This window comes from Crocuta crocuta, unplaced genomic scaffold (assembly GCF_008692635.1).
Source record: "Crocuta crocuta isolate KB4526 unplaced genomic scaffold, BGI_CrCroc_1.0 scaffold219, whole genome shotgun sequence".
Classification (NCBI taxonomy): domain Eukaryota; kingdom Metazoa; phylum Chordata; class Mammalia; order Carnivora; family Hyaenidae; genus Crocuta; species Crocuta crocuta.
In genome coordinates, this window is record NW_027551572.1 from 9,515,553 (window position 1) to 9,542,643 (window position 27,091).

General features: G+C 35.5%; 1 protein-coding gene across 1 annotated transcript in view; it reads right to left on the reverse strand.

Annotated features, from left to right (window-relative positions):
- The window catches only part of LNPK (lunapark, ER junction formation factor), a 71,495-nt gene that overhangs the window by 43,908 nt on the left and 496 nt on the right, over positions 1 to 27,091 (reverse strand). The window contains exons 2-5 of the mRNA XM_077751207.1: positions 20,129 to 20,217; positions 18,505 to 18,546; positions 17,287 to 17,474; positions 4,074 to 4,132 (exon numbers count right to left, since the gene is read on the reverse strand). Of these exons, the coding sequence (XP_077607333.1) occupies positions 4,074 to 4,132; positions 17,287 to 17,474; positions 18,505 to 18,546; positions 20,129 to 20,155 (316 nt within the window). The 5' untranslated portion in view covers positions 20,156 to 20,217. The remainder of the gene's footprint in view (positions 1 to 4,073; positions 4,133 to 17,286; positions 17,475 to 18,504; positions 18,547 to 20,128; positions 20,218 to 27,091) is intronic.

Here is a 27,091-nt window from a genome sequence, read left to right on the forward strand (position 1 = left end):
AAAAATATTGTCCTGAAGTTATTTTACACAGACTTTTCACAGAAGTTAATTCAGTCACTTCAACCTCAGTATTGACTGCTCAAATAAACTACAATCGAGCAGTGTTCAGAGCCAAGTGGAAGACCACTTAAAATCATTTGCTATGTTTTTAAATTAACTATCTTGCTTCCAATATTCTCAATTCTTCAAGCAGTTGTTCTTGTCAAAAAACTACTTACTAATTAAGAAAGTATACTTTCTCTGAACACATTTCTTCAGCTGCTGCAATCAAATACAATTTAATTAATTCACCATTGGTAAACAGCTTCCTCTGTTTCACAAATAAGCCACTCAGAATCTTATTTGGTTGAAGCTCCATTTTCACTTTTTATTTTTACGAAGAAATTCAGCTATGATGAGATATTCCCTTTTAAATATTCTAATTTTTCTGTCCATTGCTTTTCTATGAATTGGGAATATCATAATGAGTACTTAGTATGGTAATGTCAATGTATATTTCTATTCTTTTCGCAGAGTTATAATGTTGTTGAGTAATAAACACAATGCTTTGTCTTTTGATAACAAAACAATCCACAGTCCACCGTCCCTAAAATGCAACATTCGAAGTCCAATCTTCTTTTATTGTTTTTATATGATGAGTATGCATTGGTAATTTAATAAAAATAAAATTGTCACAATACATACGGCACTTGAAATGTTGTACATCCTGCAACAATCTGAAGTGTTGTGAGTTATAACTGTGTCAATGTGATTTGTTGTACATCCTGTAACAGTCTGAAATACTGAGAGCACCACATACACTCTGTCACAACTACTTAACTCTGAATGAAAGCAGCTACAGACACCATGTAAATAAATGGACAGCATTTTGCTTTAATAAAACACATTTGGGTTTCAAATAAACGTAATATCACAAAATTTTATTCTTTCAAATTTTTTCAATGATTTAAAAATGTTAAAATCATTCTTAGATCATGACTTTCAGGGGGTGAGCAGGACTTGACCCACAGGCTATAGTTTGCCAACCCTTAATCTATGCTAGGTATAAAACAAAGAATATAAAACTAAAGAAAGTAAAAAGCAAAGACACAATCAATAGCTTCAGGCTTAAAAAAAAATAATATTGTACCTGACTTTATGCTAAAAATAACACATGCAGGATTACAAGACAGTCTTTTATGAAGTCAATTTTAAATATACATGTAATACCTATTCAAATGTATTAGTAATTCTTTTTAAATAAAAGGATCCATGAAATAAATTTTTAAAGCAACTCCTGTCCCTGGCGTGCCCATCTGTAAGTTAAAATATTCACATATTTAATTTCCTTAGAGAAAAATTTCCAAGCACTCTTTTAAAATAAGTTTTCTTTTTTCTTTTTTTTATTTAAAAAAAAAATTTTTTTTTAATGTTTTATTTATTTCTAGGAGAGAGAGAGACAGCATGAGCAGGGGAGGGTCAGAGAGAGAGGGAGTCACAGATTGAAACAGGCTCCAGGCTCTGAGCCGGCAGTCAGCACAGAGCCCGACGCGGGGCTCGAACCCACGAACCGCGAGATCATGACCTAAGCGAAAGTCGGATGCTTAACCAACTAAGCCACCCAGGCGCCCCGAGTTTTCTTATATTTTTCACTATTTTGTTAGTTCCATTAAGTCAGAGATCATATTTGTTTTACACTTCTTCCTGTCCTCCTGGAATCTACTATATTACTAAACATCACTGGAAACAATACCATAACCTTAATTTCCTTAATATGATAAAAAGTATCAATGTTTTTTTAAAATCACAGCAAATATCGCATGTAATGGTAAAAATTAAAATCTTCTCCACTGAAAATCAAAAACTAGACAAGGATATCTGCTATTCCACTTCAATGCACTATACTGAGTTCTAACCCATTAAATAAGACAAGAAAAATTTAAAAGGCAACAAAAATAAAAAAGAATAAGGAATGGAAAAGAAAAACCAGTACCATCAGCCCACATGTAATACAACACTGCAATTTTTGTGATTTGGCATATAGTTTCAATTAATACAATAGCTTGCCAAAACAAATATTTCATATTAATGATGTTAATAATACATGCTTCCATTTTACAAATTAGGAAACTGACACGCAGAGAACTAAAACTTGTCAGTAAGACAAAAAGAGGGCTGGAGCAAAAGTGAAAAAAAAGAGTAGAAAGAGATGAAGTTAGAGAAATAGGTATAAGACAGAAAGTAGGGGTAAAGAATTCAGATTTACTCTAGCAGCCATCAGAGGATTGTAAGCAGAAAAAATCAATAGAACTGATTTGTACCTTAAAAATAGACTAGTTAGGAAGCCACTGCAATAGTATAAGTAGGGGATGATAATGACCTGAATTAGAACAGTGGTAGTGGTAAAGCAAGTTAGAAGTAGGCAGATTCAAGACAATTGTGGAGGTAAAGATGATTAAGACTTTGAAGAAGAGAGAGGAATCAATGGTAGATTAAAGGGAATATGGAGTCAGGATAGGGTTTTCCCCTCCAGCTGACTGTATGGAGACAGGATTATACACCAATAGAGACAATCCAATAGAAACAGATAATGCAAAAGTGGATAACTGCAAGAAGAGATAACTGCAAGAGCAAAGTTCTTGAGATGGACAGAGCATCTAGAATCCAAAACGTTAATGGAGGGCTTAGCCATAAATGGGATCAAGGTCACTCTTCCAGACTACCACTGAAGGATGACAATATACTGAGTAACAGATGAAGCTAACTTGATACATGTGGCAGTGGAGGTAGCTCTCATCTGTTTACATCTATTTTCTCCATAAAGTGAGACTATCACGTGAGAGTGGTCAGGTGAATTTTATGAGATTTTGTTTGTTTGTAGATTTTGAATTTTTATTTGGTTGGTTAATTGGTTTTATTTTGATTTGATTTTGGGGGGTTTTTTTGCAGGGAGGCAGATATTAGTGATTTGAAGAGAAATACAATCTCAAAAAATGCTCTCAAAGAGAAAAACGTGAATTTTCTAGGGAACTATAAAATAGGACTATGTAGCAGTACTGAGTACACATTTAAATAAATTTAGCTTTCCTGATGTAGGGATGGATTAAGCATATAAAAGTTCTTAACCAGGACAGAGTTTTGCCAGTCATAGATTAAGCATATTACTGTATTTAAACAAGGTGCAGTTTTTGCCAGCCAAGTAGGATGGGAAAAAGGAGCGAAGGAGTCAAGGATATCTGTAAGGAATGGTCATTGGACTAGACCAGAGAACTTAAACTGGACTGAAGAGAAGTCATAAGTGAGGACGGCAGTTTGAAAGTCCTATATCTGTATGAACCTTATTTGGATCTTGAGTCAAACAAAATATATTTTATGATATTAAAATTTTTTTAGATATAATTGCGTATTATGTTACATGAATTATATAATGTATGTTTTAAAGCCTATTATGGATAGATATAACTGAGATATACTTCAAAATAATACAGTAGGTAGAGAAGTGGGTGGAGGTAAAAATGAAACAAGACTGACCATTAATTGGTGATTGTTTATGTTGTGTGATAGTTATATGGGAACTTATTATATTATTCACCCTACTTTTGTATAGGTAATTAGGTATATACAATTTTCCAAAATGAAAAGTTAAAAGAAAAGAAAAAAGAAGTCATATATAAAGTTCGTTTACAATGAAATTTGCATATCTTTGTTTATAACTCATATTTTTAAGACCTGAAAAATCTTTAAAATCTGTACATAGATTACAGAAGCAAATATTACCATAATTTGGATATTTCCATTAAAAAAAAAGCCTAGGAGCTGTGAAGTTATTAATATATAAAAATTAACAATTTCTCGATTTAAATAAATTATTTTGTGTAAAAAGAACTCTAAATAAACAAGACAAAAATAACACAAGTAAAAAAAAAGAACAATCTTGATCATACAAAATGTCTGATAGTAAAAACTCTTTAATACTTACCACATTGCCATTTCAATATATGTTTTACAACCTGCCATTCAATTAGAAACCAATGCACTAAAAGATGGAGTTTTTTTTTGTAATGTGTTTATAAAAACTTAGAAATTAAACTTACTATTTCTTTCTGTTCTCCTGGAAAAGAAGAAAATAAGTACTGTTCTTATGCTCCAGATGCTACGGAGGAAACAAAATTCAGAAACAAAAACTATCATTAGGATAAGTAAATCAGAAGTCTTATAAAATGAAAAGAAATAAACATTTCCAATTAGAGTTCAGTATATTGCTTCCCTTTTTATTTTGAAAATCAAAAAGTACTCCTTTCTTTCAGAGATCTTCAAAGGTCTACCTCTTCTTTCAAAGGAGGAGTTCTCAATCTAAAATCCGTGGACCTTCAGAGGGTGCCCCAGAACTGTGAAATTACCTTTGTGCGCATAAGTGCATCCCTCTGGAGAGACCATTGTGTTCTTCACTCTCAAAGAGGTTTATGAAGCCCCCAAAAGAAAACAAATTATACATCGCTTATTATGTAAGCATCAACTCCAAATATGTGTCCATTCCCATGCCCTAAGGGAAAAGCACGTTTTACAAATCAAGCCCACTCTACAAATGTAAGTTGCTCCTCCTCGTCTATTATTTAACATTGGAAGGATTTTCTCTACTAAATAGGGTAAGCAATCTAGAAGAAAAAGAAAATTTACCTTCAAATAAATATTTGATAAGTAAACTTAGACACCTCTTTTCAAAGTTTTTATGAGGAGAATTCTTTAGGACTTACATTAGAATAAGACATCAGATGATATTAAAAGTGAATCAAAGAATGACCCTAATCACAAAGTTTTCAAGATCATCTCTTAAATTCAATGTAAATATAGCAAAATACCTCTTTCTCCATAGAACATGGCAGAATAAGTATATAAACATTATTCACAATTTTATTAAAAAAATACATTGCATCTGAATTTAAGTTACCTCTTCTCTCTGAAATAGATCACTGCTATTCTTGAGAGTTTGCCTGCAAGGTAGTCACCAGTGAACCCTGTCTCCTCTTAACACTCTCTTAACCAGTGTTGGTCTGTGTAACTAACAGAATATGGCGGAAGTAAGAGTATGTCACTTCAAGATTAGGTTATAAAGGACTGCAGCGTCCATGTTAGGCCTCTTCTTCCACCCACCATCTTTCTCTTGGATTACCTGCTCTAAGAGAAGCCAGCTGGTATGATATAAGGAAATTCAGGGAACTCTATGGAAGAGCCCATGTGGCAAAAAATAGAGGTCTGTGGCAAACAGCCAGCAAAGAGAGGAGGCCTGCCAACAACTACGCGTGTGAGCTTAGAAGTAAATTTTCCAACCTTAGTTAAGCCTTGAGATAACTGCAGCTCCAGCCAACAGCTTAACTGCAATTTATATATGAATAAAGACCCTAGGCTAGAATAACCCAAGTAAGCTGCTCTCACATTCCTACCCCTCAGCAACTGTGAGAGTTAATAAACATTTGTCGTTTCATGCTACTAAGTTCTGGGAAAACTTATCACTGCAATAGATAACCAATATATGTTTTTTATATTGTGGTGGTTCATTTATAAACAATACATGCTTTTATATTGTGGTGATTCATTTTTATGATATAGACAACTACCTAAGTATGAAAAAAGACACTGAACACTGTCTTTATCAAAGGAAAGGAAAGAAGTTAAACATACTGCTCATAATCCTCAAGGATCTTACAACAGAAAACTCTCATACTATTTGTCCATTACAAACCCACTGAAACAGTAGCAGCAGAGAGATGATATAGGGAAAATTGGGAGGAGGGGATAGGAAAACAGAGAACACAGGATAAGGAATTGCAGAGATAGTGACTAGAATTCTATAGGTAATCAGTAAATTTTCAGTAAATTTTCTTAAATATGTATTTTTAAAAGCATATATAATTTTCAAAATGTAAAACCTGTAAGAACTGAAATATATTTCCTTGCTTCAAAATAAAACTCAGTATCCCCCTTTGTGGACAATAGATTCTCCTTTTGGTTTTTATCAGAACTACTGCTGGAGAAAATGAACTATCAATACATTTCCTTCAAGACTTGAGAAGGGAGAACACATATAGTTAGTTAATCTTTAAGGCTAAATTAAATGAAATTCTTTTGTATTTTTAAAATGAAATTTAGGAAAAACAATTAGGCACTTCAAAAATCTATAAACCAATAAAGATTTTTACTCTAATAACTAGATATAACTTATGAAAACAGAGCAACATATTTTGTGAAAATATTAAAGATCTTACTACTGACTCCTCCTTTGAGAACAGTGGCATAATTTCCTTTGCCCTCTTCTCTTCTTAGAAATACTCCAAACAACAAGGAGAAAAAAACACAAATTCTTGTTCTGATAAAATTAAGATGTAGCTAAAATCCAACTCCCAAAAGCAATGGAGATCATGAAGATCAAGAGTGCAAGCAGAGAAGGAAAACTACTTATCCCACAAAGCAGGAGCAAGACAAATTTCTCAAAGTGTAAAAGCCCTAACCCCATGTTTATAACAAGAAAAAGATAGGGGTGCCTGGGTGGCTCAGTTGGGATTCTCTCTCCCCTCTCTCTCTGCCCTTTCCCCACTTACACTCTCTCTCAAAAAAATAAAAGAATAAGAAACACATGCTATATACACAGAAACTCCTCTTTTGAGTCCAACAGTGAAACAGAGAAGGCAGAGAACTTAAAGAGAAATCATTCAGAAATGCCATTTACAGAGGTGTCTAGGTGTCTCAGTCAGTTAATCCTATGATTCTTGATTTTGGCTCAGGTCATGATCTCATAGTCTGTGAGTTCAAGCCCCACATAGGGCTCTGTGCTGACAGCTCAGAGCCCAAAACCTGCTTCAGATTCTGTGTCTCCCTCTCTCTCTGCCCTTCCCCAGCTCACATTCTGTCTCTTAAAGATGAATGCTTAAAAAAAAAAAAAAAAAAAAATTAGAAATGCTCTGTTCACAAAGAATATTGTTTCTATGGCAGCAGGGAAGAAAAGAGGTTTCGTATTAGGAAAAAAATATACAGTTACCTAACACTATTGGCTAGGAAAAATAAAAGCTGAGCAAATTAGCACACTAAATGCTGGATCATAAGGAAAACTCTAGATAGCATGGCATGTAAGAGGGCATGCCCCCATACTCATACAACCCACTACAAATAACTGGGTGAAATAAACATACCACATAGTTAGAGATTTATTTTTAAGTTTAAAAAAACACAAAAGCAAAATACAAAGTTACATTTCAAAATGTAGGCCAACATCTTCCTCTTAATAAATGTAAATGAGCTAAACTCACCAGAGCAAAAGACTTTCAGACTGGAGCATTAAAACAAAAACCAACTCTGTAACATAAACTAAAATCTAAAACTAAGAGTTTTTGAAAGATGAAGAAAATAAAACAAAGGGCAAAAGTAAACTAGACAAATACCAAGAAAACAGGAGCTGTATCTTAATGCCCCACAAGGTTAAATTCAAGACCCCCTCAAAAAAACTTAAACCAGAAAAAGGTCATTTCATAGTGTTAAATATGATGCAATTCCTTTCCAACAAAAAGGTTCTGGAGCAACTGGGCACCCATGGGCAAAATGAAAGACAGAAGAAAAGAAGAATCTGAACATGAACTTCACACCTTATATAAAAATTAACTCAAAATGACTTAAGAACTTAAATGTAAAATGTTTAAAAAAAAAAGCATAGAAAAAAAAATAAAATCTTCAGAACCTATAGCCAGGGAAGTGTTCTTGAAATAACTTACATCTACAATATATAAAGAATTCATGGGGCACCTGGGTGGCTCTGTCGGTTAGGCGTCGGACTTCAGCTGGGGTCATGATCTCGCAGTCCATGAGTTCGAGCTCTGTGCTGACAGCTCAGAGCCTGGGGCCTGCTTTGGATCCTGTGTCTCCCTTTCTTTCTATGCCCCTCACTGTCTCATGCTCTATCTCTCTCTGTCTCTCAAAAATGAATAAACATTTTTATTTTTTTCTTAAATAGTTTATTGTCAAGTTGGTTTACATATAACACCCAGTGCTCATCCCAACAAGTACTCTTCCCCATGCCCATCACCCCCCTTCCCCTTTCCCCTACCCCCATCAGTCCTCAGTGTGTTCTCAGCATTCAAGAGCCTCTCATGGTTTGCCATGAATAAACATTTTTTAAAAAAATTAAAGAATTCTCAGAATTCAACAGCAAAAAGACTAATAATCCAATCAGGAAAATAGAAGATATGAACAGGTATTTCAAAGAAAAGGGGATATATATGGCAAATAAACACATGAAAAGAAATTCAACATCATTAGCCATTAGTGAAATGTCAATTAAAACCACAATGAAATATCATGACATACCCATCAAAATGATCAGAATAGAAAATAGTGAAAAATGAAATGCTGGCAAAGATGCAAAGAAACTAGATCATTTATTTTTTTTTACCTTTTTAATATAATTTATTGTCAAACTGGCTTACATACAACAGCCAGTGCTCATCCCAACAAGTGCCCTCCTCAATGCCCATCACCCAAAACTAGATCATTTGCTTTCTTTTTTTGTGTGTCTTTATTTTATAATTTTGAGAGACAGAGAGTGAGCAGGGGAGGGGCAGAGAGAGAGGGAGACACGGAATCTGAAGCAGGCTCCACGCTCTGAGCTGTCAGCACAGAGCCCAGCGCAGGGCTCGAAACCACAGACTGTGAGATCATGACCTGAGCCGAAGTTAGATGCTTAACTGACTGAGCCACCCAGGTGTCCCAGAACTAGATCATTTATACACAACCAGTGGAAATGTAAAATGGTACATCTACTCTGAAAAAATGTTTAGCAGTTTCTTATAAATCTAAACATGTACTTATCATATGCCCCAGAAATTACACTCTTGGGCATATACCCCCCAAAAATGAAAACTTATGTCCAAATGCCTATCGATATACGAATGTTCATAGAAGCTTTATTTGTAATAGCCCAAAACCGGAAGCTACCCAAATGTCCTTCAACAAATGTATGGTTAAACAAACCATAATACATCATTACTATGGAATACAACTCAACAATAAAAAAGAAACCACTGATACACTTAACACCTTGAATGGATCTCAAGAATATGCTGAATGAAAAAGAAAAAGGCCAGTTTCAAAAGGTTACATACTATGTGATCTCATTTTCTAATTCTTGAAATAATTATAGAGATATAAAACAGATTAGTGGGTGGCAACGGTTAAGAAAGAGGAAGGTGGAGGAGGGTTGGTATGACTACAAAGGGGTAGCAAAAAGAGCCTAGTGGTTTTATTTTTTTTTTATTTATTTCAGTAATCTCTACATCCAACATGGGGCTCGAACTCCCAACCCTGAGATCAAGAGCCACATGCTCCACCAACTGAGCCAGCCAAATGCTCCAAGCTTTGTGGTTTTAGAACTGTTCTGAATCTGAATCGTGGGGTAGTGACATGAAGCTACACATGATAAAATTACATCGAAATATATGACACACACAAAAGAGTGCATGTAAAACTGGTAAAATCTGACAGGTTCTGTGAATTGAATCAATGTTAATGTCCTGGTTGTGATATTTTACTGTACTCATGCAAGATGTTACCACTGGGGAAGTCTGGGTGAAGGATGCATGGGACCTGCTTAGAGATGAACTCTCTCTCTCTTTCTCCCTCTGCCCCTCTCCCCTGCTTGTGCTCTCTCTCTAAAATAAAAATAAATAAACTTTAAAAATATATAATATAGTGACTTGCACTCTAAAATTATAAAGGTGTACTAACAGGAAATACCTGGAGCCACAATTTAACAGAATTACATTTTAATTACAGTAAGTATTTTAAATCCTTAATATTCAGTGTTTTACTGGACTAAAATTAAAAATGCTGAAAGTTAAAATATAGCAGAACAGTTAAAATTCAATCAACAAAATCAAACCTTTCTCAATTTTACTAAAAGATTAACATTTCATAAACCTCCACCCAAAATATGAAAGTTTTTCACCACTTTCTGCCAAACTTAAGTGCTATCTTTCCAACAACCACATAACCTATCCAATTTATTGAAATGTTTTTAGAGAAGATTTAGCAAATAGGTACACAGGTGTCAATATTTATAACTATGTTGACTATTTTGTCAGCTTATTTAATTATCAAAGGCTTTAGCAAGAATTACCTTCACATTCAGACAAATTAATAACAGTGCTTTCTTTTGGTATAAAGAATAAGGCAAGAATCAAGCCTTTTTTAATTGAACTAACTTTTTTGGAGGATATAACTCAACATCATTTTCCCTCAATGATTTCAAATGTCATCTTTATCATATATAAAAAACCATATAGGTCATATCATATCCTAGCATATATAAAAATTCCTTTGGGGATTTATTTCTAGATTCTTGTGTCTTTTTCTTGGCTCTGTGCCAAACTTTTAATTAATTCATACATTATTTATACACTGTGCCAAACTTTTAATTTATATACTATTTATTTATACATTATAGCAAACTTTTAATCAATGAAGTTTTATAACAGATTTGATGCCTGGTAGATCTCTGCTTCTCATTCCTCTCCTTTTTTTAAAATTATCACAGAATTATCTATGTGCTTATTTTTCCACTAAAAAGCATAGAATGAGTGTGCCAAGATTTTTTAAAGTACTGTTGGTATTTTTACTGTGATCACACATTTTTAGATTAATTTAGGGAGAACTGATCTCATAACAACACTAAATCTTCCCATTAAAGGATCTCTTAATTATGTCTCTGTACTTAATTCTTTAAGTACAAAAATCTACGAAGTGAATAACTATCAATATTCAAATATCTATCAATTGCAAAAGGGATGCTTGCAAAATGATTTCTTACCTACCAAGACCTCCTAGTAAATATTATCCCTGAGTAAATATCAAGAGATGGTCACAGATACCTTCTCCTTTAAGAGCCAACTATAGTTGATAAGAGATACTTTGTATTCTCATTAGAGCACCTTGAAAGAACTGTTAAACTTTCCTCAAAAGGCTACAAATTTGGGGGCACCTGGGTGGCTCAGTAGTGACTGACTTCAGCTCAGGTCATGATTTCATAGTTCAATAGCTCAAGCCCCATATCAGGCTCTGTACTGACAGCTCAGAGCCTAGAGCCTGGGGCTTCAGATTCTGTGTCTCCTTCTCTCTCTCTCCTCTCCCCTCCCCCACTCAGGCTCTGTCTCTCAAAAATGAATAAACATTAAAAAAATTTTTTTTTAAATTTTTTTTTAATGTTTTATTTATTTATAGGAGAGAGAGAGAGAGAGACAGCATGAGCAGGGGAGGGCCAGAGAGAGAGGGAGTCACAGACTGAAAGAGGCTCCAGGCTCTGAGCTGGCAGTCAGCACAGAGCCCGACGCGGGGCTCGAACCCACGAACCGCGAGATCGTGACCTAAGCGAAAGTCGGACGCTCAACCGACTAAGCCACCCAGGCGCCCCTAAAAAAAATTTTTTTTAAAGGCTACAAATTATGCTTGCCAACCCTTCTAGCTGGATTGAGGAATATCTTTTACCAGCTAGTTGGGAAGAGAGAGAGTGGGAAGGAGGTGTTAAAAACTGTGTAAGATCAAAGTCCTACCCTCAAATGGCTTTAGATTTAAGTAGGGAAAAAAAAAAAAAAAAAAACATAAAAAATAGGGGCAAGACCACCTTCCTCAGTTCCTTTGCTTAACTTTTTCCCCCCATAGCCCCATTTTAAGAACTTAAAAAAACACACACAAAACAAAAACAGAAGGAAAATATGGCTGGGGTACCTCGGTGGCTCAGTCAACTGAGCATCCAACTCTTCTTTTTCTTTCTTTCTTTTTTTTTTTATCCCAGGGTTGTAGGATCAAGCCCTACATTGGGCTTCATGCTCAGCAGAAAAGCCTGCTTAAAATTCTCTCTCTCCCTTCCTCTCTCTGCCCTGCTTCCCAACTCATGCATGTGCACACTTGGAAGGAAGGAAGACAGAAAGAGGGAAAGGGGAGGGAGAAAATATGACTAAATCCTCCGGGAAGGTCAATGTTTTATGTTAATAAGCCTCTGAAATGATCTTATAGAGAATGAAATTTCTAGAAACTTATAATCTGGAAGAAAAAGGTATCCAGGAGTAAAAGTCTAAGATTGCTTATAGAGTTAGTTAGGGATAGAGACCAAGTTTAATGGCTGTTCACTCTTAGAAAATGAACCAATTCCCAAGGTAATGCATATCTGCCAGCATAATCAAGAAATACAAAATTTAAACTGCAATCTAAACCTTCCCTCATTTTGTTTTTTAATTTTTTTTAACATTTATTTATTATGGAGAGACAGAGCATGAGCAGGGGAGGGGTAGAGGGGGAGACACAGATTCCGAAGCGGACTCCAGGCTCGGAACTATCAGCACAGAGTCTGAGGCAGGGCTTGAACTCACAAACCGCAAGACCATGAGCTGAGCCAAAATCGGAAGCTTAACTGACTGAACCACCCAGGCGCCCCATCCTTCCCTCATTTTGGACCACAGCCATAATGACTCCAATGAAACAAATTCAGCATTTAGATTATAATTCGTTTCAGTAATAGTTGAAAACATCAAGGATATAAATATATTATTGAATCTGAAAGGCAGAAAAATAATAGGTTGATAATCATACCAAGCTCCTCCCTATTACATCCTGAAAAGAAGATTTAATAAAACATCTAGGCATCTTATACAGAGCATTGATATTCTATCATAAAAGACAATTTTAAGATAGTTATGACTATATAATATATGCTCAGTCCCGAATCCATGAGTGCTCTGTCTAGTAAAAGCATTTGGGAAAGTTGTAATGCAGAAGTGAGTCACTTTTTGCAATTATAGGTAGATTTCTAAGCTTTATAACCAGTGTAAACAGTGATAAGTAAAACAATACATTTTATTACTAATTCTGCTTCCATTTCTTCAAGTAAACCCCGGTCCAGACCTCAAAATTTTTGTTTCCAAAGGAAAAAAAGTCCATGAATAAACTTAGACAATAGCTCACTGAAAGAAAATGTCTTGTGGTAAGTCTTCTTTCTTTATACCACAGCATCCACTTTCACGTTGTTGTATTTTATTTCATGCTTTTTTGATTGTCATCAATCAGAAGGACAATTCTATTCTTTGTTTGATAACTGGTCTATGCCTCCAAAAGTGAAGAGCTCAGTGAAATAGAAGCTGCAGTAGTTAAGAACCAGGTCACAAATGTGAATGAGACAAAGTGAGAAATGGCTCTGAACCTTAACAAACCAAGAAATACTAGATGCAGGTGATGCAGAACAGGCAGAAGGACACGGTAAGGATAATACAGCCTCATATTCAAAACAGCAGAAAGATCAAACTGAAGAAATAAGCTTTTTAAAGAAATTAAGTTTTTCTAATTTTAGGAACAATTAGTATATGATTTTTTTGCCAAAAAAAGTCTTCTGCAGCATAGTAGCAGATCCAGTAGATCACAATTTGTGAACAGCCATTATAATTAACACAGTAAAGTTCCCTGTCATTCTTTTGCAACTAGATACAAATGTTTCATAATTTTTTAAAAAATCTATTTTTATATAGAAATGGATGTCAAGTGAGGTGGGTTTTTGAAGGGGTTTTTTAAGTTTGCTTATTTATTTTTGAGAGAGAGAGAAAGTGCATGTATGCAAGGAGAAAGGGGTGGAGGGGGAGAGAGACAGACAGAGAAGAGAGAGAGAGAGAGAGAGAGAGAGAGAGAGAGAGAGAGAGAGAAAGAAAGAAAGAATCCCAATCAGGCTCCACAATGTCAGTACAGAGCCCCATTCAGGGTAAGAACTAACCAACTGAGAGATCCTGACCTGAGAAGAAATCAAGAGTCAGACACAACTGACTTAGCCACCTAAGTGGCACTCAAGTGAGTTTTTTTAAGGTTTTTAAAGATGTTTCAATCAACTAAACATCACATGTATTCCCTTTCTAAATTTCTTTCTCCCCTCCTTTAATGAAAAACCAGAAAGGAACAAGGGAAAGGGGCTCAGCATTATAAAATCCACTACTATGCCTGGGATAAGAAGCATTCCAAAAGATTTCAAAAGAGAAAAAAAATAAAGAAAATGGCAGAGATGTTAATTTATAATACCCATGCACTCAATTTTTGGTTTTTTACCTATATACAAAGCTAACATTTTATGATCTCCAGGAGTCCCAATTTGAAAATATGTTGTGAACTACAATTTTTTTTTACTACAACAATCCCAAAGAAAGCGATCCTACACCCCTCAAAAAACCTAAATATCCCCACTCTTCCTTTTTTATTACCTTCCATTTCCTCCCATCAAGTTGTCTCAGTTTTACTTCCGAAATACTGCCAAGTCATCTATTCATCTCCACTGCTACTGGTATGTCCAATCCATCTTTACTTTTAGATTAAACTATAACAGCACCCTAGCCGATATCTGTTTCTACCCCTGTCCTCCGCTACTCAGTCTCCACAGCAGCACACATGATCCTCTTAACTTAAACCTCATCATGCCATTCTTCCACTAAAACCTTCCACTAAAACCTTACAAGCTTCCCATTTCACCCAAAATGAAATTCAAACTCCTAGCACTAGGATCCTCCCATGATCCAGAACCTATCTGATTCTGCAAGCATACTTCCTATTACTCTCTCCATCACAGACCCTCAAATAAGTCATGCTCTCTTCTATTTCCCAGCCTTTGTATTTTCTATTCTCTTTTCCTATAAAGATCTTCCCTCGATTCTTGGATTTTTGTTTTCAGTATCCAAAGAATACTCTGATGTAAAAAAATTCAAACAATACTAAAAAGCATATGGAAAGAAACAACTACTTAAAATTCCATCACCTAGACAGAATTTCCATTAAAATTTTGAGGATAAGGCTTTCCTATATCTCTCTGTGGAGATACATATGCTACTATTATACATTATATTATATGCATATATATTTTTTAATAGGCTCCATGCCCAGTGAAGCATATATGTATATACATTGTATACATAAATAATCTTCCATAAATTCCAACTCTTTACATGCTGGTTCTCGCCCACATATTAGTTCTCAACTCAAGTACCACTTTCTCAAAAGAAACCTGTTCCTCTCTAGCGCATCACCCTGTTTATTGCACTTATTCTCTTCATTGCACTTATCTCTCTCTAAATTAACTGTTTATTTACTTGTCTCTCATTTTTTAACGTCTAATTCCAATGTAAGCTCTATGAAGGCAGAGACCTTGTCACTACTTTCTCATTCAATCACTAGAGTCTAGCCCAATACTTAACACATTGCAGGTGCCCAATATTTACTGAATGAACAGATAATGGCTCTGATTAACATTTATAAGCTGCCAAATCCTAAATTTATATCTCCCATTCAAATTTCTCTCCTGAGCTTCATACTCCTACTTAGCCATCCCACTTGGCAGCTCCATCTAGAACACAGGTACTTTAGTCTCAGTGGGTCACCAAACCTGCTATTCCTCATGGTATTCCCTATTTAAATGAATGACACTCCCATCAACCAAACTTTCCAAACTATAAACTTAAATTTTATCCTTACTACATTTATTCATTTCACATCATCCAATCACCAAAGAGCCTCTCCATATTATCTCAATTCTACTACCTAAATCTCTTGAATACATCCACTTCATTCAGCATATCTGCTTCTCTTCAACTCTGCTATCACCACTCAATTGCAAATCACCATCAATCATTTTTCCCCCAGACAACTATAATAACCTAACTTGCTGCTTCAGATCGATCCTTATTCCCCTCTAATTTATTCTCCATGGGATAGCCTCAATAGTATTTTCAAAATAATAATATGATCATATCATATCCCTTCTTAAAAATCTTCAATGGCTTCCCATTACTCTTAGATTAAGTCCTGAAGTCCTTATCATGGACTCTGAAGCCCTAAAGAAATATCCCTTGCCTAACTATCCTGACTTTCCCTATAATCCAGTCTTTGGCCTTCTTTCGATTCTTTAAAACTGCCATGTTCTATCCACCTCAGGGCCTTCATATATGCTGTTCCTTCTCCCTAAAAGACTAGCAACTCCATCTCACACCACCCTTGATACACATAATCATTCTCTGCATCTCAAACTCAAAGATTACTTCTCAGGGAGGCTTTAGTAAGCAGAGTTCTAAAGCTATCTCTAGCTCTCTCCTTCCCCAAGATTCCCATCCTCTAGTTATACAATCAAACAGTAATCTAGGTACTGCTGTGAGGGACTTTGCAAATAAAATAAGTATTACTCAGTTGATTTTAAGCAAGGGAGATAATCCTGGATTATCCTGGTGGGTCTAATATAATCAGTTAAACCCTTAAAGGCAGAGCTTTCTCTGAGTTGAGGGCAGAATTGGAAGTCAGAGAGATATAGCACAAGTCAGCAAACAACCTGACTAAACCTTGATGATTCCCCCCAAGTCCCCACAGGGACTCCAAATAAGATCCCAGTCCAGCTGATTGATTACTTTGATTTAGGCCTGCAAGACTCCAGTCAAGCTACCTGGGTCTACACAAACTGTGATACAATAGATGGGCGTGGCTCTAAGCTGCTAAATTTGTGGCAATAATAGAAAATGAATACAAAGGCTCTTCCCTGACCCCCACCTCCACCCTTGACTGTGTTAGGGCCTCTGTTAAGTGTTCCCATAGCATTTAACACTTCTCTTTCAGAATATTCATCATACTTACTAATTGATATATGCAGTCTAAGATACACAGTCAGAGATTTTTTATTTTTGTATACCATACACCATTATAATCTAATACCTACAAAACAGGTACCCATAAATACCAAGAATTGTTTCCAATTTTTTACTCAATTGTCTCTCAAAATCCTCAATCATTACACACTTTCAGTAAAGTCCCATATTATAAAATATTTATATTTATCAATTGCTTTATAACAGTAACTAAGAGAAGGGAAGAGAGATAGAATGAATAGAATATATTTGGAATTACTGGGTCAGTTGTTCCTTTGTTTTTACAAACCCTTCCTCACTTACCACTACCCACAATCTGAGATTTCCACTCTATGCCCTAAACCCCTAGGGGAGTATGACCATCTATTACAGAATCACAAAAGATTCCCACCTAGAGTCATTACTACTAATGTCACTGACTCATATTCCTCAGATATGTTGAGTTATAAATTAAGGTTTAAAACATTTGGTTTACTTTTTTAAAGAAATACTTTTCAAAATGAAGGAAAAAAATTTACTCAAACTGAGACATTACTATTTCATACTAATGAGAGACTTAACATATTTAAACCACCTGGTCAAAAAGAGGAAAAGTCAACTAAAAGAACAATTTACTTACATCAATGGGAAAGCAAAGAATGGAAGTGTCATCGCAAGTCTTGCTGTAAATTCATCAGGAAGATACCACAAGTATACAATTAAACATGTAAACAGATAGAGAATTGAAGAGTAGAGAATTAATCTTCCAACCCATAATTTTTGTAATCTCTGATTTTTTTCCCTAAATTCTTCCAATGCTTTAATTTCCTGTTAAGAGAAAATTATTCTATATTATTGAAATGAATCTCAAATTTCATACAGAAATCAAAATGTTAACAAAAACTTTTATTATAGAGAGGTTATATAGAAGGAATTGTTGAAAGTCAATGAAATATAATACCTTAATATTTTTAAACAGAACATACGAAAAAGAAAATTAAAAATGAGCTTAAAAACATGAAAATGCTTGTTCTGACAAGTTACTCTTAAATGCAAAATTAAGATACTATTTTTAACCTACCAAATTAGCAAAGATCAAGCATGAAATTGACATCAATAAATAATGTTTATTAAACTAAACAAGTAATAATTCTCCCTTTATAAGGTCTAAAAAAACCTGGCTATAAAATAAATAAAACTGAATTTAATAAAAATTGGGGTGCCTGGGTGGCTCAGTTGATTAAGCATCTGACTCTTAGTTTCAGCTCAGTTCATGATTTCACAGTTTCATGAGTTCAAGCTCCATGTCGGGCTCTGTGATGACAGTGTGGAGCCTGCATGGAATTCTCTGTCTCCCTCTCTGCCCTTCACTCACTTGGGCTATCTCTGTCTCTCTCAAAATAAATGAATGAACTTTTAAAAAAAAAGAATTAATAAAAATTGAAACAGTGACCCATAACTAGATTCTCTCAATCTATTCATTACTCTTAATATTCCTAAGGAATAACCATTTTTGATAATGATAGAAAGTATAAAAAGCTGTGAAGTTTGTGGACTGATAAAAATTGTTGCAGACTAGCTTATAATCTACCTTATCCTATCTGTAAGATTGATTTATGCCATGCTCTGCATCTAATTCCATTCTAACAGGTTCTATTGACACAGACTTCTTAAGTCACTGAATCGATCACTTTGGATTTTTTTGAGATAATGTAACATTAAAGTTCTCAGGCTTTCTCTCTATCATCTCTAAATTCCCAAACCAGATCCAGTCTCCAAAATACTCCACACATATACCATACTAATATTCATGTAATACCTAAGACAAATTAAAACACCCCAGAGCTAAAAAACATACCTTATCTATATTTTCCAGAACTTCTACAGTTGAACGTTTTGTCTGTTATAAGAACAGATGGGACATTAAAACTTGTTATTGCAAACTTAGACACATTTTGATTTATAAAATCATAAAAACATTTTTATTCAAAATTTTTTTCAAATGTTGTTAAACAATGTGTATTCCTATTTATTTATAAATAACATTTAGATTTAAATTAAAATTATAAAGGAACCATGTAAGATTAAAGAAAGAAGCATTTTCCTACTTGCCTTTTTTAGTCCTAGAAGTATTTTCAACTCTGATAGCTCATTTTCTACCATTCTTAACCCCAATAGGACATACTTTTATAGAGAGTAAGAAATTTTCCTCCAAGAAAAATTTTCTTAGATATGATTATTCAAAAGAACTCATATATTAAAAATTCAAGACTAAAGATGGTCTGATTTACTGTTGCTAAAAGTCATTTAGGACTCTGAACGTCAAAATCAATAGGCGACCTTCATTCTGTATTCCTAGAGTACTTTTCTGAATATTAGATTTTAAAAGGGCATCTAAGAATTCTTCATTATAGCAGAGCTTGTTTGTTAAAAAATATTTTTTATACACCTAGAATAAAAATCAGCCAAAATGTCTCATACAACACTTGTGAAACCATTTACCAATTATGTACTCAATAATACAAGAGGGTAATGAATATCAATTGATTATAGTTCCCATAAGAGTTGTTAACATTAGGTTGAACCATATGAAATTGCTTTTTATGTAAGTCAAAACTGTTGAATAGTGGTAATTTCATATGGTTCAACCTAACAAAGACAAAGAAAAAATAGGCAAATTTGATCCTCAAGCAGAACTGTAATAAAGTTTTAAAGGGAAGAGCAAGGAGTCCATAGAATACCAATCCAAAACAAAGCAGCTCCAGTAACAGTCCAAAAATTATTATGCCAAGCATTGCTAGACTCCATTATTATACTAAAAAGGAGTTAAAAATAAGCAAAGTAGTCTGTCTGAGTTACATTATCTCCTCTCAGATTAGAAAAGAGCATGTATTAATATATTTTATATTTTATAGCATTAAATTGGAGATACTTTCTCTAGGGCCTTAACCAATAAAATCAAACTACATTTTAAATTTTGTTTTAAGCCTCTAATTCTTAAAAGTATATCTAGTATAATTTCAGCAAATATTTATGGCAAGGTTTAAGAAAAAGAGATAGCCTGTAAAAACAGATATTGTATAGCATACAACTATAATTTCAACTATTTCAACCACAGCAATAATTTCAACTACTTTTCAAATAAGATTGAAATGTAGGCAATATAAAGAAAAAAGGCAAGAAAAGATAGCCATCTGCACATGAATGCATATATAAATAAAAATAATTCATAAGTCAAAGTGAAATAACTATTTTAAACAGAGACATTACATACCTACATAGCAAGTAGAACTATTAAAGTCCACGTATAATTCATAAGAACTATAATTCTTATAATTCACAAGAAAAGGAAGAAAATTAAGTAGAATTAGGGATAATATCAAGCTTTACTCAAGTCTATACTACAAAGGAGACTTTTACAAATAGGTTTATGTGACACTTTATATTAGACTAAGAACTGGCCATAAAGAAAAATAACTTACCTTCCATCGAGAAAATAATCCACCCATCTTTTATTTTTAGAAACTGGGCACAATGATAAATATCATGAATTGTTCAAAGGAATTCACAGCTAGAAAAAAAGCAAGTATTTAAAATTTTTAAGTTAAACACACAGCATACCCACTATAAAATACAGATGTTGCAATACTGCCAAAAAATAACATACAATACTAATTTCTTTGGACTCCACTTATGTGGAATTTCAATTCAGAGAGTCTTGGGATAGAGGCTACCCTTCAAGAAATCCCTTCTTCCAAACCAGGACATATTTAAAAGTAAAAATAAGCTGTAAAGGCTTTTAAATGACAAGGTATTTCAGCAGTGTATATGCATGCTACTTTGTAATTTGCTGTTTTTTAAAGTAGGTCCCCTAATGTTGTAAGAAAGTTTTACTATATTACTTTCACTCCATCCGCTTAGATACAATATTTCTATCATTCAGCTATATCCCAACTAAACTAGTTATTTGGAATTAGGAGCATTTTACAATGTTTAGCATAACATCATTTTACAAGTAATAACAGAAAGCCAACTGGATTTTGAATAGGAAAATAAGGATTACAAGATTACCTGTGACCTTGAGCAAATCATTTAATGCTTCTGGAGCTTTAGTTTTTTTCTGTAAACTAAACTTACTATACCACCATTTTTCACAGGATAGCCTTCATTATTCCCATTTTGCAGATAAGAAACTTAAGTGAGAAGACATTCAGCAATTTGATCAATAGCTCAGAAGAAACATGATTCAAAGCCACTCTATCTTCAGATTTCTGGTCTGTTCACTACTGTTGCAACACCCAAATAAACATTCCTCTCTGAAATTGGGTCTAAGTCCCTCAAATCAGTTGACTTCCATGTCCGTATATCTATGCCCTTATTTTAGCCATTTTTCTAGGATTCTCAAATGTATTCTAGTATTACCATATGGATGAAAATGTATCAGTAATCTTAGATTCTAAATCAATTTACCAGTCAATAACTATATAAGTTTTTATTCTTTTAAGTTGAATAGTGAATATATACTTTCATATTAACATACTTTTACCAGGCATAGTTATATACTGCTAATGTATAAAACTACTTCATTTCCACACACAAAAAAGTTAGGCCATAATTCTTACATTTTTTTAAACCATTAATGTAACCACAAAATAACACCACTACCAAGTAAATACATTCACTCTGCAACACTATTTATAGATTGGAATTAGCATAAGACATATTCATCTTGGGCTTTCTTGGGTAGAGAAGAGCTTAAATACTTTCATTTACAAAGTGATTTCTAGGACCAGATATACCAATAATCTGTCCTGAAATTTTCTGGTGTTTATAAATATAATGAATGTTAACAGCCACATTTAAGTTGCAACCTAAGTATTATTAATTCTTCAATATTAACTAAGTATTCGAATTTCTAAAATGCAGTTATAGGAAATCCTGAAACTTTAATGAATAAAACTATAACTTTCTAGGTTAAAACATTAAATAGATCTCGAAACCTTCTTAAGATGCTAAAAATACTAAGAAAGGTGACAGGGTGGGGGAGGGGATTTATATGAACCACTTAACTTGGTATTCTCAAAGTATATAGTAATTCTCTACTATTTGGTAATTAACCATATGGTGTCTAGCATAGTGTTTTGTATACAACTGATCTATACACATTTTGGTTTATAACAGTTATATGCCTCCAAGTTAAGTTTGTTGCCATCACAAATCAGGATTTTTAATATGTAAAAGTAATGACAGGGGTGCCTGGCTGGCTCAGTTGGTAGAGCATGGGACTCCTGATCTTGAAGTCATGAGTTTGAGTGCCATGTTGAGGGTAGAGTTGACTTAAAAATAAATAGTTCTTAACCTGGTTGGTTAAGCTTCTGACTTTGGCTCAGGTCGTGATCTCACAGTTGGTGGGTTTGAGCCCCATGTCAGGCTGCCAGCTCAGAGCCTGGAGCCTGTTTCAGATTGATTCTGTGTCTCCCTCTCTCTCTGCTCCTTCCCCACTCGCACTCTGTCTATCTCTCTCAAAAATAAATAAACGTTTTTTTAAAAAATAGTTCTTTAAAATAACATTGAAAAAAAAGTAATGACAACAATAAAGACACCAGTTAAATAGTAAATACTACTATTTCTCTGGAGCCCCTAAAACAAGTGCCTTACATGTATTTTATTATTTAGGTACTATCATCCCATTTTACAAATGTTGGAAACTGAGGCTAGTGAAGTGATTTGGTCCCAAAAATACTAAGCAGGAGAGCCAGACACAGCATTTTACTTTTGACTTTTTATGAAGCAACTAGTTATTCCTAATAACACAAAATCAGAAATAAAGTCTGCTTTATATAAATTAGATTGGAATATTTATATATAAAAAATATGAAAGCACCTCTGACATTCTCAAATAGCTGGTAAACAGCTACTGAAGTGGAAAGTAAGTTACAAACACAAGAGACAGTGTTGGTACAGTGTATCATGTAGCCCAATTCCTTCATCTGATTAAATCTGAATGCTTAAATCTGCATGGAAGAGAAGCTAAATGATTTGCCAAATCATTTTGGCAGCTAGCTCCAGTTAGGGGAAAAACTGGTACAAGAAGTCTGCAAGCACTGCTTTTACTTTTTACTGCATGTCACTTTTTAAGTATGTATAATATGAAATATATGCATAATGTTGCAATTAATACCAGCCTTGATATCAGTTACTTGCTTGGAGAATTGTTATGGTGTCAATGAAATAAACTATGCCTTAGCCTTTAAGATTCCTGAAGCAGATTCTCCTGTTTCAGAATTTGTCCTCTAAAACAACATTGTGGTAAATAGTCATTAAATGCTATATTCATGCTTTCAGGATCATTATCAAAGAATGAGTCAACTTTCATTGTTCCAGCAATTTTCCTATCAAATTCCAGTATTTAAGAAGCTGATTGGTTACAATACACAAGTAATGGTAGTACTTTCCAACAGATATGAAAGCATAACGGGACGCCTCGGTGGCTCAGTTGGTTAAACGTCCGACTTCAGCTCAGGTCATGATCTCACGGTTCCTGGGGTCAAGCCCCACTTCGGGCTCTATGCTGACAGCTAGCTCAGAGCCTGGAGCCTGTTTCAGATTCTCTATCTCCCTTTCTCTGACCCTCCCCTGCTTGCACTGTCTCTCTCTCTCTCTCTCTCAAAAATAAATAAAAAACATTTAAAAAAATAAAAAATGAAAGCATAACAAAATTAAGTAAATCAACTTTCTCTATAGCTTTAACTTCATACCTCTTCTGTTTTCCAACAATTTTTCCTTCCTTGCCATACTCCAATTCCTGTGGCCCATTACTTTCTATGAAACCTTGGTTAAATAAGTTATTTAACCTCTCAGTAGCTTCATCTGTAACAGAAAGATAGCTAAGGACCCTCTTTTAAATGTCAGAAGGCTTGGGACACCTGGGTGGCTCAGTCAGTTAAGCGGCCAACTTCGGCGCAGGTCATGATCTCGCGGTTCGTGGGTTCAAGCCCTGCATCGCAGCTCTGGCTGTCAGCCCAGAGCCTGGAGCCTGCTTCAGATTCTGTGTCCCCCTCTCTCTCTGCCCTCCCCTGCCCACGTTCTGTCTCTCAAAAATAAATAAATATTAAAAGAAAATAAAAATAAACATTAAAAAAATTTTAATATTGAAAGGCTAAACTGACATAATGTATTCTAAAGTATTTACAGCAGTGTCTGACACATAACTAATTCCTCAATACAAATTGTTTTTACTGCTGTGGTCATTGCTGTTTCCTTATGTATCTCTTCCAACAAATGCAAAATAAATAGGAAGCAAATAACTACCATTTCTTTGAGAAACATAAATCAATGTTTGCCCTTGAGTGGACAGATGGCTCAATCTCAAGTGGCTTGTCCCCAAGAATTCTTCCATGAATGTGTAAAGTCTCTTTCCACTCTGATATCACAGTGGCACCTGACATGACCTTAAGAGCTGGGTGCATCTAATGTGTTTTCCAATAAATAATTATGCCCACCATATTATTTCAATGTTTTGAATGTTCAACGTTAACTGATATTCACACTCAGGTTTGGGTCTCTGAATTTAAAATCTTGGGTCATTTCATTCTTACATTTTCATGACTTACTTCAAGTCATATTAAAATAATGGACTAGGGATGTAGCTCAGTAAACTGAGCATCCAACTCATAATTTTGGCTCAGATCATAATCCCAGGGTCATGGAATTGACCCTCGCTCAGGCTCCGCACTGAGCATGGAGCCTGCTTAGGATTCTCTCTCTTCCTCTCTCTCTGTGCCTCTCCCCATGCCAAAAATGAATGTATGTATGTATGTATGTATGTATTCATTTTTTTAAATAATGGAGGGGCACCTGAGTGGCTCAGTTGATTAAGCAACCAACTTTGGCTCAGGTGATCATCTGCTGGTTCGTGAGTTGGAACCCCACATTGGGCTCGCTGCTGTCAGCGCCAAGCCTTTTTCAGATCCTATCTCCCCCTCTCTCTCTCTGCCTCTCCCCGCTGGCATTCTCCCCCCTAAAAATAAACATTTCAAAAAAATTTTAAAAATAAAATGAAAAAAATAAAGGAGTAAAAAAGGTCTGGATTCAAAATATGGCTCAACCACATACTAGCAATGTGATCTTGGGTAAATTAAACTCTCTAAGCCTCAGTTTTCACAGTTGTATAGTGGGTGAAAATATCTACCCTTTACAGAATTATTGTATGAATTAAATGAAATTATATATCATTTGACACAGTGCCCAACAAGTAGTGAGTACATAATAAGCTGTAGCCACTATTATTACTATTATCAGAAAGCTCTCCTAGTACAGACAATATTCCTCATACAGACGCCTTTCTTTCTAAACTTATAAAGTACCTGTTTTCATAATTTTAAAATTGGAAAAATCAGTTACAGTTTGTACTTTTTTTTTTTTTTTATTTCTAGGAGAGAGAGAGAGAGAGAGCATGAGCAGGGGAGGGTCAGAGAGAGAGGGAGATACAGACTCTGAAATAGTCTCCAGGCTCTGAGCTGTCAGTCAGCACAGAGCCCGATGCGGGGCTCAAACCCACGAACCGCGAGATCATGACCTAAGCGAAAGTCGGGCGCTTAACCGACTAAGCCACCCAGGCACCCCAACAGTTTGTACTTTAAATGAAACTGTTCTGCTCTCATTTACTCTAGTATTAAAAAAATAAAACAAAATATTCTGCTGGCTCTTCCATTAAAATAATCCTACAGGCCTTTAACAGCAAAGCAAGTTAACTTTCAAAGCAAGTTAACTTTTATATTTACCAACTTCCAAACCTAAGTGGAAACTATTCAGTGACCATCAACAGTACCTCTATACTGTACTATTCAATTTAAGTTTAAGAGTGATTTGTTCTAGAACTCTAACTTTCAAATATCCTAACTAAAAGGCAACTCTGAAATATACCAAACCACATTTATTGCTCAAAAATAAAACTGCTGAAAAGAAGTACACCTCTAAAAGTAATTTTACTATACATTGATTAATTCTGGTCTTCATGGTAAGCTGATGTTCATTCTGAACTAAACACTTCCAAGAAATGATTATTTAATTAGAAAGGTTTCTATATTAAATCATAGCTGTTTGATAGTCATAGAACTTCTTTTCTGACATTCTCTCTCAAGTTATCATATAAACACTAAGTAAGCTTATTAATAGTGTTGGGCTGATGTTAACAGATGACAGAGAAACTTAAAATTCTCATTTTAAATGCACCATTCTTGCTTTTAAAAACGTGTTCAAAATCAACTTCCTCCTAAAATGGAACTATGGAGGCTGCAGAGAACAAGAAATGAGCGTTCTCTGCCAGTTTGGACCTACGCCTGAAGCCAAGCTTACTCAGATGCACACATACTGCTGTGAACGGGGTCATTTCTGTCAGTGGTGACACCCAAGCCAGATAGAGAGGAAAAAACAATTGACACAAACCAGAAGCCAACTGGGAAAAGCAGAACATGGAAAATTCAATGAGTCACCAGTTTCATTACCACGAGGGCACCACCAGCAAAATGGAGTTCACTAATCCCAACTCTCAATACCTATACACAATATTAAAAAATTAAACTATTTTCTTTAAATATTTTATTTTTAAGTAATCCCCACACTCAATGCGGGGCCCCAACCGATAACGCTGAGATCAAGAGTCGCATGCTCCACCGAACCCAGCCACCCCAAAGAAATAAACTATCGATGGAGTCTAAATTTGCTCTTCTCCCTTCGGCTGTCCCAAGCCACCTACGCAACCTCGCCCTGCCCTCCACTCTTACACCGCCCACCGTCCCTCAAATAAGGACAACGGTGGAAGAGAGGCTTCTCTTAGCAGCACGGAATCCACGCCCACACGGCTGGGCCGAGCAGCATGACACTGACAGTTTTCGGTCCCTCCCAATCCGTGGCGCCTCCGCACAACTCAGAGGAGGGAAAAAAAAAAAAAAAAAAGATAGGGAGAACACTCCAGTGACAGCTTAGCGTAGAACCTTCTGACCCTTCGTCTCGACATAGGTGGGGCAAAGAGCCGATGCTCTGCTCAACGCGGACACCCACACCGGAATCCCTGAGAGCAAGGCGGGGAAACCACCTCCCCTCCGCGGGGATAGGTGGGGGAATGGGGGTTTCGGCACGCCAGAGATCCCCCTGGCACTTGGCTGGGGAATCAAGGGAGAGCAGGCGGCGAGGTTGGTTAGCGCGCTGCCCGGCGGGAGTNCCGCCGCCGCCGCCGCCTCAGAGAGCTTAGGCCACTTGGCATGAGGCGGGGGCGCCTGGGAGAGGCGAGCGGGGGAACCGGGAGCATCTTTCCCAGGGAAAAGCGGGGCGCGCTTCCCCTTTGCCGGCACCCCTCCCAACTGCCCTCATTTTAAGCGTTCTACCTGCAAGAAGCGGGCAAAGCCCGGCGCTTGCGTCCCGGTCGGCCAGCTTCGGCGGCCACC